This window comes from Amia ocellicauda, chromosome 2, assembly GCF_036373705.1.
Source record: "Amia ocellicauda isolate fAmiCal2 chromosome 2, fAmiCal2.hap1, whole genome shotgun sequence".
In the NCBI taxonomy this organism is placed as follows: Eukaryota; Metazoa; Chordata; class Actinopteri; order Amiiformes; family Amiidae; genus Amia; species Amia ocellicauda.
The window spans coordinates 7,599,839-7,616,161 of NC_089851.1; the positions used below are offsets into that span (position 1 = coordinate 7,599,839).

Sequence of the window (16,323 nt, forward strand, 5' to 3'; positions counted from 1 at the left end):
TATTATTATTATTATTATTATTATTATTATTATTATTATTATTTTTATGTTATAGTTAGAGTGCATATAGGAAAATTGTGAAGAGTTTAAATCGGAACTACATATAATTCTAGTATGAACACACTGCTTTTATCCTTTAATAAAATACAATAAAAGTGTAAAGATACAAAATCCTGCTTGGCTTGCATAAGAGCTCAGACAGCTCGGCAGTTGTTTGACGAACGTAAGCAATTACCTTAAATTATGATTATAAGATTGCCAAACACATTGCCATGCGATAAATTGATCTGATACTAAAAGGGTGTATAAAACAACATAAATTATATCCAGCAAAAGTGACATACAAATGTGTCGCATCTGGTACTATCATTTACGTTCCATGAAATTAAAATAACGACAAATTATGAAAAACAAAACAGTTCTGAGCGTCTCAATCAAGGCAGCTGATACAGTGATTTATACATTAATTCCGCCCATTTGCTAAAAAACAAGCAGCCTGATTACAGCGGGCCATGTTACCAGATATAGTCAAACATCAACACGTGGCATGTTTATCAAAGGTCATCAAAAGTAAAGAAAAAAATAATCGTTTAAGTAAAGACCAGATTTGTTGCTTTAGGAGCAAAGTTGCTTTTCTTTTGCCTAAACCTAAACCTGCAGATTTGATAAAATATATAATAATTTCTATAAACTAATTACAATTTTAGTGAATGTCTTCTTGGATATAGGAATGAGATACAGGCTTAGTATTACAGCAAATGTCGAGGAAGTATCACTTCCGTCCTTTAGCTGTTTGGATCATCACATGATATATGTAACTAGAGACACTTATTGTAAAGTATTTCCGATATATGTCGATTCTTACCTAATGCCGGATCTGCGCACTCCTTGTACTGTTCAGGTGTGCACACAATTGAATTGCCTGTAATACAGAGAAAGTGTTAAATTCGACAAAACTACCCAAGCAGATTTATATTAGCAATGCTTTCAAGATAACCAGACGTCTTACTGGTGATGTGCATCACAGCAAAACAAAATGATCCCTTAACAGATTCCCCTGATGAGATTTTTCATGCAGACCTAATTTCCAGTAATTCCCAGTGATTTGTAAATACAAACTGTACGCATCCGTGCAGAAATCATGATGTAGATGGAGTTTAAATCCGTCTGTCTAAGGTTGAGTTTAATTTCTAAATGAAGGGGAGCAGATGCAGTCAAAGCTCAGACACACACCTCTGAGTGTTGGGGCCACGCTACTCAGAGGAGTGCCAAAGCCCCGAAGTCGCAAAGCCAGTCCCCGGACACAGGGGTGCATCCTAGAGATCTCGGAGGAGTAACATAACCACGACAGGCTCATATACCAAATGGCCCTGGTCATGAAATGTCCTGAAGGTCTCAGTCAGTTCCAGTTACCTTATCAGAGCCCTGCTGCTTCTCTATAGCTTATTAAAAACAGAAAACCCAGGGAAATATGAGATCAGGGCAAGCTCGGAGAGAATCCACGAGAGGGAAGAGAGGTTCCAGGGAAATAAACATCCTTCCTCGATCTGTATTCAGGATATGTACAGCTAGGGGTGTCTGAGAGGTGTAGCCAGTGAAATCGTCTCTTTGGGATGCAGGCCGTGCCCTGTGGTTCAGTTCTCAATGGATCTGGACTCTGTTGTAGCCCTCCGTGACTGGGATTCCCCAACACCATGCCACTGTCTGAGCAGTGCTGGGAGAGGGTAGGCTGGAGTCTTCTGGTCAGCCCCAGTGTTACCAGCGAGAGCTGCACTAGTCCTAGTCCTTGACAGGGCAGGATATTTTCTAGATGCACACATTTCTCCTGCATTCATACCAGTGCCAATGTACTGTTGGTAATTCCAGAATATGGACAGAATATAAATAATAAGTTACTGGTAATTTTGAAAACAATGGAAAGCCAGGTTGCTGATTTACAGGCACCTCTCTGACCCTGATCGTGCTCTTGACGTGACATACCTGGCATGTGCACCATCCTGCAGTTGCAGTTCTCCAGCAGATAGCGCGTCTCGCAGTCGATGCGACACGCTGTGATGCTGTAGGTCGAGAAATACTCTGAGTCCATGGCTGACGAGCGGCAGTCCCCCCATGGGGGAGGGAGGTACATCAGCTGAAACGTGAACAGCACACAACAGCCTCATTTAACAACAGTTGATCACAACTAAAACACAGATCAGACACACAGATCTCATCACTTTAATTTAAAGGATAATGTTTAATATGTGCTTACTCTGTGCTGTGCATTCAAAACTATTCTGCTAGTAAGAAAGTAGCGAATAAAGTGTGAGTGGCTGGATGTGTTGGTAGGGCCTTTAAATAACTCTTTAATGTATGATTGCTTTCATTTCTATTTTCTTCTCATGTCCCTGCAAGCTTCCCTGGCTGCTGTCTGAGGAATATCAATGCTGCTTTTTAATGCAGTTATCCATAATGAGGCTTGTCTTCACAACAGCAAACTTTCCTACCTCTGAAATGATAGGCTAACCAGTCTTTATAGACAGTGCGCTGTACTTTAATTGTAAAGCAAAGCATTTCCATTGCTGACTACAGGCTTTGAAACATGTCTAAAGACCTATAAACCTGCACTGTGTTTGTGCTGCTGATTCAATTATCCCCGGTCTGACTATATTTAAAAAATGTGCAATTTGGTGCATTTAATTTCATCAGCCAATAAGATATATTTAAAAATCAATCTGTAAAAAACAAACAACCTACCTCCCTTTTAAATGAATAAACCGTTGAATAATTTCTAAAATTATTATGTATTAACCTATAATCATATATAGATGAGTAGTGTAACATGTTTTGAAATTTATTGTATAGCAATATTTATCTAATATTTTGTATAATTTAATAATAACTTGGAGTTACTTTAAGTTGATATGCATTTAAACTATTTCTGAACTATTTCTCTATTTTACTCTCGAGATGTACATTTTTTAAAATATTGTTTATAGCAATATTTACCAAAAACTTTGTAATGCTATTTTATATTAATTTAGAGTTCCCCAGGTAGGCATTACAATTAGCAATACATTTATGCATAGTATTTTATCCCTTTTATCCTTTTTTTAAAATAATTTTTGATTCTACACCAGACTGATGTAACACATCTCTGCATTGACAGGTTACAAGACTACAATAAGGCTTTTTTTGCAAGAAAAGTACACAGGTACAAGACATTGTTATACCATCTATAAATTAAGCTGGCAGAGAAGGACAAGCAGACACCATGCAGAAACAGTCACAGACGCCACAGAAAACCTGTGGACGAAGCAGAGCATTGTGGGGAATGGAGACAATTAGAAGGAGCAAAACAAACCTCAGAGAGGACACAAGAAGAGTACAAAACAAACAAGCAGGCAAATTATTTAATTTACATGAAATGCACCTTTACAAATATTTTAAACATATATTTTCCATGATTATATACTTCACCCGAGTCAGAAATGAGCACAGACCTCTTACACTGGCTGCTGTGGTATCAAGCCAGTTAGTTATATAGATAATCATACAATGCATGTATTTTATCTTTCTAGTAATTGCCAGCCACTGGAATTTGTTATATTTTTGGTTACTTTGTTTTATTTGATCATCATCAACAAAACAAAAGCAGAGCTGACATTCTTGCAAGGTTTAAAGTTATTAATATTAAATACATTTCTGGTTGAATGTGTTCACACCTTTCGTTTGATTGAATGTAACACACTGACTAACTTAAGCTGAATAAGTATTGCTAATGAAGCTATACTTATCAGTCAGAGTTTGTTGGACATAGATCTGGGCTAAAGAAAACTATACAGATCCCAGCTGATTTAACTTAATTAATACGGGGGTGTGGAGATTTGGACTGCCACGTCGTGGCATTCGGGGCTTTACTGTTCAGTCAACTGGAACCTTTACAGTTTTCTCTAGACTGTATTAGTGTTCATCAAACCCACCAAGAGATAAAGCTGATAAATAGGTACTTATCACTTAATTAAACTCAACGAATCACTGAATAGTGTGATGAATTGCTGAATGTCAAAAGAAGCATTTGAAAACATTCAACGACTTTATCTGAAGAGCCAGCTTCTGAACATTTGTTTATGGTTTACATATCCATCTCTAGGGAACCACTGATGGACCCAATTTATTTATAGACTTTTGATGGACTGGGATTTTATAATAGTAACTTTCCTTTTCTCTTTTTCTAAAAGTTTTTCTTTTTTCCCAATGCTTTCAGTTTCTCCTCAAAGCTTCCCATATCCATCTTCCATTTTTTAAAAGCGCACTCTCTCCCATCCAGAAAGTTAGAACATCACCACTGTCACCAACTGTCTTTGTAATGCAAATATGACACGAGTCAGCTGAATCATTTAGGCAAGCTATTCAATGACTTCCATCCAATTACTACAAGTGAAACAAGCAATTAAGGCCTTTGTCAAGATATAGCTACACAGAGTCGCAGAGAGAATAATCTATTCATGAAGCCGTCGCTGCAGCCGGACTATCAAACGTCCACAGAACGTATTATCCCATTTGGGGAGCGAACAGCAGCGATTTCAGCACAATTGAGACGAAGTGAAAAATAAGAGTTATCGAGCTGCGCTCTGTGCAGTCTCAGATAACTGCCTGAAGCCGTTTAAATTAAAGACTAGAGACTTTATCTAGAGAAATACCTTTTTTAGTAATGTTTTTTACTGACTTGTGTAAAGGTTACTTTTTATTTTTGTATTATTGTTTTTAAGATCATAAGCTCTCCTTATTTTCTTAATTAATAGTTTAATCAAGAGAGAAAGGGGAGTCACCGAAGCAATCCGGTTTCATCGAGTATGAAGCCAGCGTGGTGACCAGATGGCTCCGAGGCCATCTCTGATTTACAAATTGTGAATCCCAACACACTGTGAACAGGTGTATCATTCTGCCAAACAATGAGATTTGCTTTGAGGAAACACAACTTGCCTCAGAACTGGACGCTGACTCTTGGATATGAACAAAATGCTAAGACTTTCTTTGCCCTAAGGATGTGGGGGAACAAGACTGAGCTCCTGTACTTGTCACGGGAATATCCAGCTCCAATTAAGGAGAAATTTCTCTGCACTGCATATGGATATCAGACCCTGCTCCTAGTAAACCAATGAAGCTGATTCATTAAACTACACAGGGCCTCTCTTCCTAGATTAATCTTCTATACTGCCCATTAGTGTGTGAACAATTCTAAATCGAAACATCTGAAGTAGTATTTTTCCAGAGGAAACAGGCAGTGTTTTTTAAATGGTCTGGAAGTGCACATAAATCCTCATTGCACAGAACACTGCTCCTGCTAGACATTTATATCAATAACTGCTCGGAGCTGATGTGCAAGTTATTGCATCATTATTGAGGCTGGTATATAGCTTTCAACGGTTCTTCTTGATGAGAACCCTTTCCCACCTCTCCTATCACTCCTCTGACAGCAAACACATTCCATTTTTTGGTAGTTGCCGTCATTAAATTACATTTAATTTAGTTATTCCTTTTAAACACAAGCAATAAACACAAATGCTGATGCATTATGGCTGCATTTCTGAGCAGACTGACAGGTGTGTTACATAGGAATTATCTTGAAAACGTACATATTATTCTATACAATTACACTGACTTCTTCTAATAATTAGGCAGACTGCTGCAGTTTATTTAAAGGAAGAACGTTACTGTGTGTATCAGTACACGAACACTGATGCAATTCAATCTGGATTAGAAGCTGGACTCACTGTCTGATATGTGGACTGAGACAGGGTTGTGTACTGGTCCACCCCTCAGGGTGCACTCACTGACTCACAGATCCTATAGTTACTGCAGGGAGAGTCATCAAAGCTGGGGCCCCACACATCTATGTAAGGGCCTACCCTTGCTAACCATCCTCATGGCCAGCAGGAGCTTTAATAGAGCTTTGCGTTCAATTTCCTTACAAGCTTAAAGCTTAAACTTTAGTGAGAAATGTTGAAAAATTTAAAACTTTGACATCCTTGACAACTTTTGTCAAATCTCACACAAAATGAATTTAGCGTAAAGCTTTCAAAGTTGTATCTGACTTATTATGTGAATGCAAATCCATAAAGCTTCGTAGTACCTTTCAAAATGTATCTTTTGTGGGAATACTTTTGATAATGTGCTATGTATTGATGTTTAATTATTGTTTAATAAACATTTAATAGATGTCAGTTTAATAAGGCCTAATGTATGCATTATTACAACACAGTAATAACACTTCCACTTTTCACAGTTTTTAGACAAATGTTTAACTTTGTCATATCAAACATTTATGTGCAAGTGTTATATGTATAGTGTAATAATATATGTATAAGCTGGTAACACTTTACAATAGGTCTACCAAATTACAGTTTATTAACATAGTAGGTACTCAGTAACTACATTTTAGTTACTCATAAGAACAGTGCAATTATGCATTTGTTACCATGTACTTAATGTGTAGAATTTATTAACAGTATATGTAAGAACACATTTGTCTGGTAAGGATGCCATTGGAGCTCTACCGGGTATCATAGGCGTAGCTTTAATTAAATTGTTCCCTATGCTCTATAGGCATAGGGGACACATCCCCCCCAATATTGACAGTGTCCCCCCAAAAATGTACAGCGTCCCCCCCAATATTGACAGTGTCCCCCCAGTTTTAAAACAAAACCTACACCCCAGCCGGGCATGACCCACTTTTTACACATTAAGTACATGTTAACAAAAGCATAATTACACTGTTCTTATTAGTAACTAACATGTAGTTACTGAGTACCTAAAATGTTAATTTGGGAGACCTACTGTAATGTGTAACCTATAAGCTTGAATACTGAGCTTCTATTAAACATGTAGACATATTAAATAAACACAAACAAATAGTTACATTTATATTTGAATTGTGAAATATGTGAAATATTCAAACATGAAAAAAGATTAATAATATGCTGAATAATAGGTGAATCATAATCAAATTGCAAGAGACAGATCCTTCGTTGTGGTTCCAGGAGAAATGTTAGTTCCCGGTCAATCGAGTCTCCCAAATGGGGTTCTTTATTTTCTACTATAAAAAGACTGGTGACTGAACTGCTAGGAAACAAACAAGGAAATAAAGAAAGAGCCAAAATAGTTAATGTTTGCAGCAAGACGCAACAGCGGCTCATGCATGTAGACACCAACACCAGAGCGAGGAGAGAGCTCGTTCAACACTGACGAGCAGGAAGCATGTCAGCCAAAGATCCAAAGATTCCTTTTCTTATTGTAAATATGGGTAAGATGAGAAGATGAGAGAGGGGGATGGAGGAGACGACTAGGTGGTTGTTAGAGCCACAGAGGTAGCGTGGGAGAGATTACAGTTGCAGCATGCAGCAAACCTGGCTGGCACAGTAGGTACACTACCCGCTGCTCTTGCGTGGAAACAAATGTTTGGAAGCCGGGGGCGACCCCAAAGCCCAGCTCGTGAATGAAGGGCGGCTCTGAGTGGCCATGAATCTGCACCTTCACACCGGCCTCATAGGACGTTTCGTCTGGGGAAATGAGTGAACACATCGATCAAACACACACATCAACCAAGAGGATGGACACATTGAGAGAATCGGAAGTTAACAGCAATACTTTTGCATTCATTATATTCCTCCATTACAGGCAGGGGTAGTTTAATTGCACGTTCCAAATAATAATGATAATAATAATTTGTGATTTGCATACATAATAAAAGCTCAAATCAATCACCCTAGCTCTGACCCAAGGGGAAGATATAAGCAGGTTCAGAGAACAGGGACTGCAGAGTCAAAACTGGGCATGTAAGCAACAGATTCACTCCTCCCAGGAGTGTGTTGTGTATTATTATTGATTTGCATATCAAGTGTGTTATCTTGACCAACTGAAAGTGGATCAGCACAGGATTTGACATGTGTTGCGATCCTATGGTAAGACTGTAATGTTCTCAGGCTATTTCCATAATATGAACATAAAGTCCTACCAGTATGTAGGACTGCCACAAAGTGATTTGCTCTTTTATGGAAGATACACACACAAACCCGTGCATAAGACATGGGATACTGGATGATTGGCAATCTATACAATATATGAACAGAGCAAAGCTTAAAAGGTCTCATGGCTTCAGCTCTTGCTTGACTCTTGCTCACTGATTGCCAGGTTTGCACATGTTTATCGTGTGCGGTTTCTGTATTTGGATGCATGGTTCCCTCTTAGTTCTAGTTCTTATTTGTATCAAAACCCACTTAAATTGTTCCAACAATACAATTTGGACTTTATCACGGTGTCTAAGAAGGACAGGATACTAATGATCCTACTGTAACTTCAGTGCTGCAGTGATATTTGCAGGTCTTTCAAACCTTAGGAACACATTGTTTCGTAGGAAAATATCGGTGACAATATAGAGATTTGCTTACTTGTATATTTCTAAACATTTGCAGTTCCCAGATGGTTTGGTGTTTTACATCTCCCAGTTGTAATTAAAGTGACTGAATACAGATTCATAATGAAATATCAAAGTCACTGTGTAACCTACAAGACCTTGTCACAGCTGTCAAATAACACATACAACAACATCAATAATAATAATAATAATAATAATAATAATAATAATAATAATAATAATGAAGTAGAGGCATAGTTAATGAGGAGGAACAGGTGGAAGAAAAGTATTGCTTTAACAGAGGTTGTTCGATTAAAATAAAACGAGAACAGTGTATTAATTACACAAGACTGTGAGAAAACACTTCTGAAGTATTTCTTTCAAATGAAAGTTTCTTACATTTCTGCGTAGCTACAGAATGTGTTTTTTGTTGCCTGGAATAGCTGTTATTGTTGCAGAAAAACATGACTGCCCTCAGATTATATTTGTGAGAGCATTATGGCCACCTAATGTACTACAACCTAATACATTAACAAGGCAATTTCCAAAAAAAGCTTTTTTTTGCTTCACTGAAAGCAGCACTGTATATTTTCCTGAAAGAAAACACAAGCTGTTAGTGTCACAAAACTATACAGATGAACATAGAAAGAAGGAGCATTTTTATATGCTATATTTATGTATCTAGCTTGGCAATGGTAGTTTGTGAAATTAAATGGAAAATGTGTCTTCCAGAAAAAGTCACTTATTGAGCACTACAGTTAAGAGCCTTGAAAATTGGCCTGGGAGTGAAATGACTCTACAAAGTTCACCCGTGGAAGACGTAGGGACTCTGATTCTGTCATTTGTAATTTAAAACCATTAAACTGTGAAACTATGAGTCAGGAATGTAATATTTAAAAATATTTTATCCAGGCAAACAGGAACTTGAGATTGATTTAAAATCTTTGGTGATGAATTCATGTTTTTCACTTCCTTCTCACTGAAATTATATTTCTGTTTAGTAGATTAATAGATTGTTGTCTCCAATGACTCAGAAATTCATATCATTGTACAGTGGCAGAAATACAGGCTGCTTTGAATTGCATTTGGCCCATCAAGCCTTTTCTGTTTGGGATCTCATGGCAAGTCACAAGACCTGTGTTGAAAATCTCTCCAACTCTTCAGAAGGTAAGACAGTTTTTTTGTTGTTTTCAATGACTCATCAAAATTGGACTTGAAAGAGGTTTTTCCACTATTACAGAAACACATGCGCTGGAGTAGTTCGTTTGAATTGAGCCCCAATGGGAAACCGCGTGGCAGTTCAGCACGTCTGTGCAGTGTTTACGACAGACTGCCATTGTGTGATGTCTGAGCAGCAACGTGTGCCTGTAGCTCGAGGTGTCTAATGCCATGTGCCTCACGGAGACGGCAGGACAACTGACGACACACTTCATCTCTGAGTGACATTCTGAACTGGTGCAAACCGTGCATTGCCAACCATATCTGAGCCTGTGAGGCAGAACATCAGCTGCAATGGAGATTATGGGGCAGAATGCATGTTTTACAATCATAGGTTCATGGCAGAGTTATTATGTATTCATTTAATAGTTTATCTGTGTGTATGTCTGTTATGTGCATCAGAAAATATATAATTTTCAGCTAACCAGCTAGCTAAAGCTCAATGGTTTCAATCTGTCTGTCCTGTTACCCAGTGAGGTTTGTGAGGGTCTCTATGGCAGTATACATAGATGAGAATAACATGTATACTATTAAAAACACAATGATAAAAAGTACGAATAGATGATGAAAAAACAACAACAACAACATGCACTTGGTTATAACACTAAGATACATAAAAGGAAATTCACAGTGGATTTGCATCTGAAGTGGTTGCAAAGCAGAGAAGCAACAGAAAATAAACTGGAATTAAAACAATAATGGTTCTATACATAGGTCTTCATTAAAAACGCCACAACTTTCTTCGGCGGGATTGAAAAACTAGCACAACGAATCGCAATTATGTCAGGAGGCTGAAAGTAATTGTTAAGAGATCAACCTAGTCAAAACTAATTGCTAATAGAGAGAGCTGAGACAGCACAACCGGCAAGGTGGTAAAGGGATCATGCAATTTAAAACATTGCACCGCAAATTAATTCCCCCTATGATTCCACCGGGACGTTGTGAGAGTTATTAAGATGTTGGAACGGCGATGGAAGCCGGTCCGTACCGAACACATCCTGGAAACATTAAAACAGCTCTCTGACATCAAAGACAGTCAAGTGTGGGATGTAATCTAACATCACAGCCTCTCAGGAAGCCAAAAACAGTACACTGTTATTTAAAATGCTGTTTTACAGGCTCATTGTATAATAGATAACAAGCTCCAAAGAAGACCACAGTATTAGCTTAAGAATTAAGACCCTCGGGGCTCAAAGAGGCAGACAGTTTACATTGTATCTCCTTGTACAGTTCCTACCAAATACTAAAATACTAAACTAAAGCATGTGATTTATTACAAATGTTACACTATTGAGTTTCCACTTCACACCAAAGGGAAATCTGCAACCGGAAAAACCCACAATATGGAGAAGTACTCGTCCTCCACAGGATACAGAAGCTGGTGTTGAAGGAGCAATTGAATCACAAACACAATTTGCATTACAAATACAGTGGCTGGTAATGTCTAAAGAAGTTATTATTTTTGAGTCAGTACTTTAAATCTTAATTCGTTTGCAAATATTTGTAAAGGTCTTTTCATTGCCCACGTGACCACTGTCTGTGATCATTTACAATCTCCATTCCCCATGTGTTAGTTTATTGAGCAACAGGCGCAGGAATCCCAGTCCTTTTCCTGGCGTTCAAGAAACCGCAAGTTTTTTTTTGTTCCACACACTGATATAAATGCTGAATTACTACCTTTTAGAAAGCCATGGCCCATTTAAAGAAGACCAATCAACCAAAACCAAGATTGTTCTCTCAGAAATTTTGTGTTGCAAACTAAAAGCAGCGTCTGAGAAAGAAGCCGCAGAATTGATTCGATCCTTCACTCTAGTGAGGGGTTTCAGGTAAATGTTTTTTTGCTCCAAATCCTCATTGATTTCCTATAAAGCCTTTGTTATTGCCTCAGAAGATAACGAGGGTCGCATCTTTGCACTTTGGATGGACTTGGGAAATAGTAATTCAGCAGAAAGTCATTACAGTAATTTAGGCCTCTACATTACGATGTACCACACACTTCATAGAGACACGAAACAGGCCTTTGGCTTAAGAAGACAAATCTAGCAAATGGACTCTAATTAAACGCACAGATGTGCCATCGAATAGAAGCGTGCAGCACAGAGATAATTGCATCTTAAAGGGTCGCAGAGTATTTCCTCCACAGCTAAATACGCTCACTGAAGACATTTCAATCTAATATGCCAGTGTTTAGAACGAACACACATTTTAAACGTCGTTATCCTCAGCTATAGTAATAGAACAGTACAGTCATTGAACTTGAATTTGTTAATTACTTGTGTTCTACTTAGTATTTTCATCATTTCATTTCTGTGTGTGGGTTCCAAAAGGTTGAATTAAGATTAATTTGTATTTAGATATATATATATATATATATATATATATATATATATATATATAATGTCTACTGACTTTTGGATTTAATGTCCATTGTCAGATTTAGGGTCTGGATAAGAGCTAGAATATGACTATTAGGGTATCTTTAACTGAAGTGTCACTTTATATCCGTTTCATATCACTAAAATGTCTACACAGTGCTGCACACTTCACTAACACAACGCAACAAGGACTGTGAAAATCAGGTGTGACGATAAAACGCTAACGTAGAGCCTTTTTTAAGGTGTTAAGCCTTGTGTGTGAGACTCTGTGTATGTGTGTGTGTGTGTGCCTGTGCGCATGTCCGTGTGCATGTGTGTGCATGTGCATGTGTGTGTGTGTGTGCATGTGTGTGTGTGTGTGTGTGTGTGTGTGTGTGTGTGTGTGTGTTATGGGGCAGGGGGGTAAGTCTGTGGTGCTGTTCATATTAAATACCCTTTGCTGCTGACATGATACAAATGTCTGAAAACCAGGAGCCACACCAAATCCAAGCTGGTCAATGAAGGGCGGCTCGTCTTGGCTGTGGATCTGAACTTTGATCCCTGCTTCGTAAGAGGTCTCATCTGTGGATACAGCCATAGAAGGTCATGACAATCAGTCGCCTGGCAGCGTCCAAGCACAGTTCCCTCAGCGTGAACTCTCCATCAACACATAGTGTCAGCATGTTACAGCACAGAGGGAACAAACGCACACAATCAAGACACACCTGAGACAGTCCCGAGTGTATTCCTACTCAGAGTCTTTCTTTTTTCAACATGAACTCATATCAGATGTCTCTCATTGAAAGCATATTCTAACAAATATAGTTGCACAATATATATATATATATATATATATATATATACACACATACACACAATGTAGTTTTATTCCACTTTTATCAGCTCTAGTTTCATCTGTCTGCCGATCCTTCCTGCGTTTCTTTCATTGCATTCTTCTGTCTTTCTCCAATAAAACTATATGAAGAGCTATGTGGGCGGCAGTGACGCCATTTATCTTGAAACAATTGACTGACTGGAGTTTAAATTGGACGGCACATCAAAACAATGCATGATTCATTAAGATTCTTTAATAAGCTGCTGTAACCAGCTGACAGACACTCTTCAAAGAGAAACAACAGTTAATGCACTCTTATTGTCACCAGATTAAGTAATTAATGAATTTTCATTTCCCACATTCATGCATGATCTGAGCACTAAAGATCAATCGCGTTTTGTCTTCAAACAAATTCAACCTGGAATGGTTTCTTTCTTTTCTTGGGTACAAAAGACTGATGTTCTTTCACTTTCAAAACAATGTGCAATTATATCATCGTGGACACTCTATTGACATCATTAATTGGCTTTCGTTATGCTATTAGCTCTCGTCACAGGGAGTGCCCTCAGTCAGAAGGCTGCAGATAGCTTTCAGAGTCAAAATAACCTACAGGGTGAAGAAAAAATGGATGGTCAAAGAGTTTAGGAATAATATATAATATAACACCTATATATCCATAATGTCCCTTCACAAGGCAAGGTATTCTGTGAAGGAAATTGCAAGAACAAACCAATGTGTCCTATATGAAAGAAATTTCAGAAAGAGGAGCTAAAGGAGCAGATCATTTCAAAGTATACTATTGATCATCTGAGCCCCCCTCACAAGCGGCTAATTATAGTTTTGTATCAAATATCTCTGGAACAGGACACACAGTGAGAGGTTATCATGGTTCCCTTCCAGGTCTGAAGGGAATGTCCTACTGAGAGGCTGAGGGAACTGAACCTTTTCACCCTGGAACAGAGGAGACTACGTGGGGACTTGATTCAAGTCTCCAAAATCATGAAAGGCATCGACCACATCAAACCAGAGGTGTATTGTGGGATTGGGTTTGTCTTTTGAACACCATAATTGCCCTTCATACCCGAGCATTAGCGTGGGTCAAGAGTACACTGTGCTCACTCTGCCTTATATCTTCTTATCCCCATCATTGTCACGGCTGGAGAATTCAGAGCTTGGCTCAGATCAAATCAAAACTCTATTAAAAATCTATATATTAAATACAAAATAAATACATATGCATGTATCTTAATGTAAACACTGAAGGCTCCTCTTAACTGGTGTTGAGCAGATTCTCAATTTCTTTTCAAAACTAAAAATAGAAGAAAAAAATCCCTTGTGGTTGGTTTGACATTATGAACATCACTCTACCCCCCTTTAAAAGGGAGAATGGCAGCAAAATGTAAGCATCCGTGAGAATTTAAACTATTTTAAAGTAAAGAAATTTGCTGACTCTTCGTGTGACTAGATTATTATTTATGTCTGTGAATTACAACATTAGTCACAGTTTTCTGCAATGTGTGTCAGACAAAAAACAACAAAAAAAAACATGGAAATGTTTTAGCAATTTAAAAACAATGTTATTTGTAATTAATAATCAAAATCATGTCGATCAATTACAGCACACAGGAATGGAGCCATTCAACACAATTGTGATTGTTTTAGCAAACTCTTTCAGTTCCAAAACATCGCGTATTTCTTTTAAGATGTGTGTATAATTTCCTCCTGGAGGCGATCATCCTGCTAAGGGACAAATTTACAGATCACAAGTTTGCAAAAACAAAAAGAGAGACAATGAGGTGTAACCCTGTGCAAATTGCCTTGAAAAATAAAATAACCCAAAATAAAAAGCATTGAATGCATACGATTTAGAAGGAATGTTCTGGGACGGTGTTAGGCTGTCCACCGTATTCATCAACAAGCCGAATTGCTTTAGCCTCCTAATGGGAATCAATATATGTCCTTGTTTAGACCGCCCCCTTTCTAACATCATCCTCGTATACTGCCAGTTTCCCCTCGTGGGCAAGGAGACGGGGTGTGTGCGTGTCGGGGTGGTGGGGGGGTAAAGTCTGGACTGGCACTGCACATCAGTAGCGTGGCAGTCTTAAGTTTACACCCCCCAGTCTGTTGCAGTCTGTACACTGATCTTAGGTCTGAATCATTGTTCAACAAACTCTGGACAGATATCATTGATCAATGCATCTAGTTTAATGACCAGTATTTATTCGGCCTCTATAACCATGGAATAACAGTGGTTCAGATGAAGGGTGTGAATACATTCAGATATAACCGTAAATACGTGTGTGCGTGTGTGTGTGTGTGTTTTCCTGTCGGTTCTATTCCTAACTAGTCTTCGTGGACAATGACAGTGTTACATATTAAATGTGCACCAAGTGTGGCTATGAAGTATATAAACGTTACAGCGTCTCACTCCGCAGTCTAATGGTCTCCCACACGAGTGTGTGACACCGCAGGCCCTTGAGTTTGAGGAACATCAAGGCAATATGGCTCTGAATTGTGCCTGGGGCTCCGCGGAGGAGTCTCTGCCTCCCTTCATTGCATTAAGAGAAGATTTAAGACTGATCTCCTTTCATTGCCACAGAAATCTCACAGTCTGCCACGCTGTTCAGCCTAGCCTGCCCTGGCTGGAGTTGCTATGGCGGATGATGAACGCTAGGCCTGCCGCAGTGGGGAGGGTGTCTTTGTTGATCTGTGATGCGATCTGCGAGGCTGGATGTGTGTGTGTGTGTGTGTGTGTGTGTGTGTGTGTGTGTGTGTGTGTGTGTGTGTGTGTTGTACGATGCGAACGAGAGGACTGCGCCGCTCACCGGTTTCGCCCCACACGGGGAGGTACTCGTCCTGCTGAATATCCAGCATGATCTCCAGGCCATTTCCCGTCCCCCCCTTCAGCGTCGTCAGCAGGGGGTTGCCGTCCAGCCCGGAGTTGAAGGTGTAGCACTTCCCGTAGCGTGTGTAGATCTGGGGTGAGAAAAAAGAGAGATCTCCCTTAGGGGTTGTGTATGTCTGTCAGACTCTGACGCACTGCTGACTGAGGAATCACAACAACCAACACAGGAAGATTAATAAAGCTGAGTGGTATATTAAAAAACAACATTCCCCACTGTGTGAGAGCATCTTGTCTAAGGTTTCAAATAGTCTAGGCAGGAAAACAGAGTCTTTTTATATAACTCGAAATAAACATATACTGGCATTAATTATTTGACTTGGTGTTAAATTGCATTGTTCATGGATTTGTTTTAAATAAATTGCAACTGGGATTTATTAACAGAGGTGGAGCTGATGGGATTGCAGAGTTATGGGCTTATTTCATTAAAACGCTCTTGACTTGCTTTCTGAAACAGATTGCTTTTCATTTCATTTCATTCCATTATTTCTCTCTCTCTCCCTCTCTCTCAATTTGCCTCATGTTTCTTTTAAATCAAGCCACTATTAAATGTAAAATAAAACATTGGAAAGAGCTTTTTTTTTTTTTTTTAATGTCAGTGTATCAGATCGAGAAGTTA

General features: G+C 38.7%; 1 protein-coding gene across 1 annotated transcript in view; it reads right to left on the minus strand.

Moving 5' to 3' along the window:
• Positions 1 to 16,323, minus strand: part of LOC136763431 (acid-sensing ion channel 1C-like) — a 50,448-nt gene that overhangs the window by 19,243 nt on the left and 14,882 nt on the right. The window contains exons 2-5 of the mRNA XM_066717450.1: positions 15,628 to 15,778; positions 12,422 to 12,549; positions 1,981 to 2,131; positions 866 to 922 (exon numbers count right to left, since the gene is read on the minus strand). Coding sequence (XP_066573547.1) covers positions 866 to 922; positions 1,981 to 2,131; positions 12,422 to 12,549; positions 15,628 to 15,778 — 487 coding nt within the window. The remainder of the gene's footprint in view (positions 1 to 865; positions 923 to 1,980; positions 2,132 to 12,421; positions 12,550 to 15,627; positions 15,779 to 16,323) is intronic.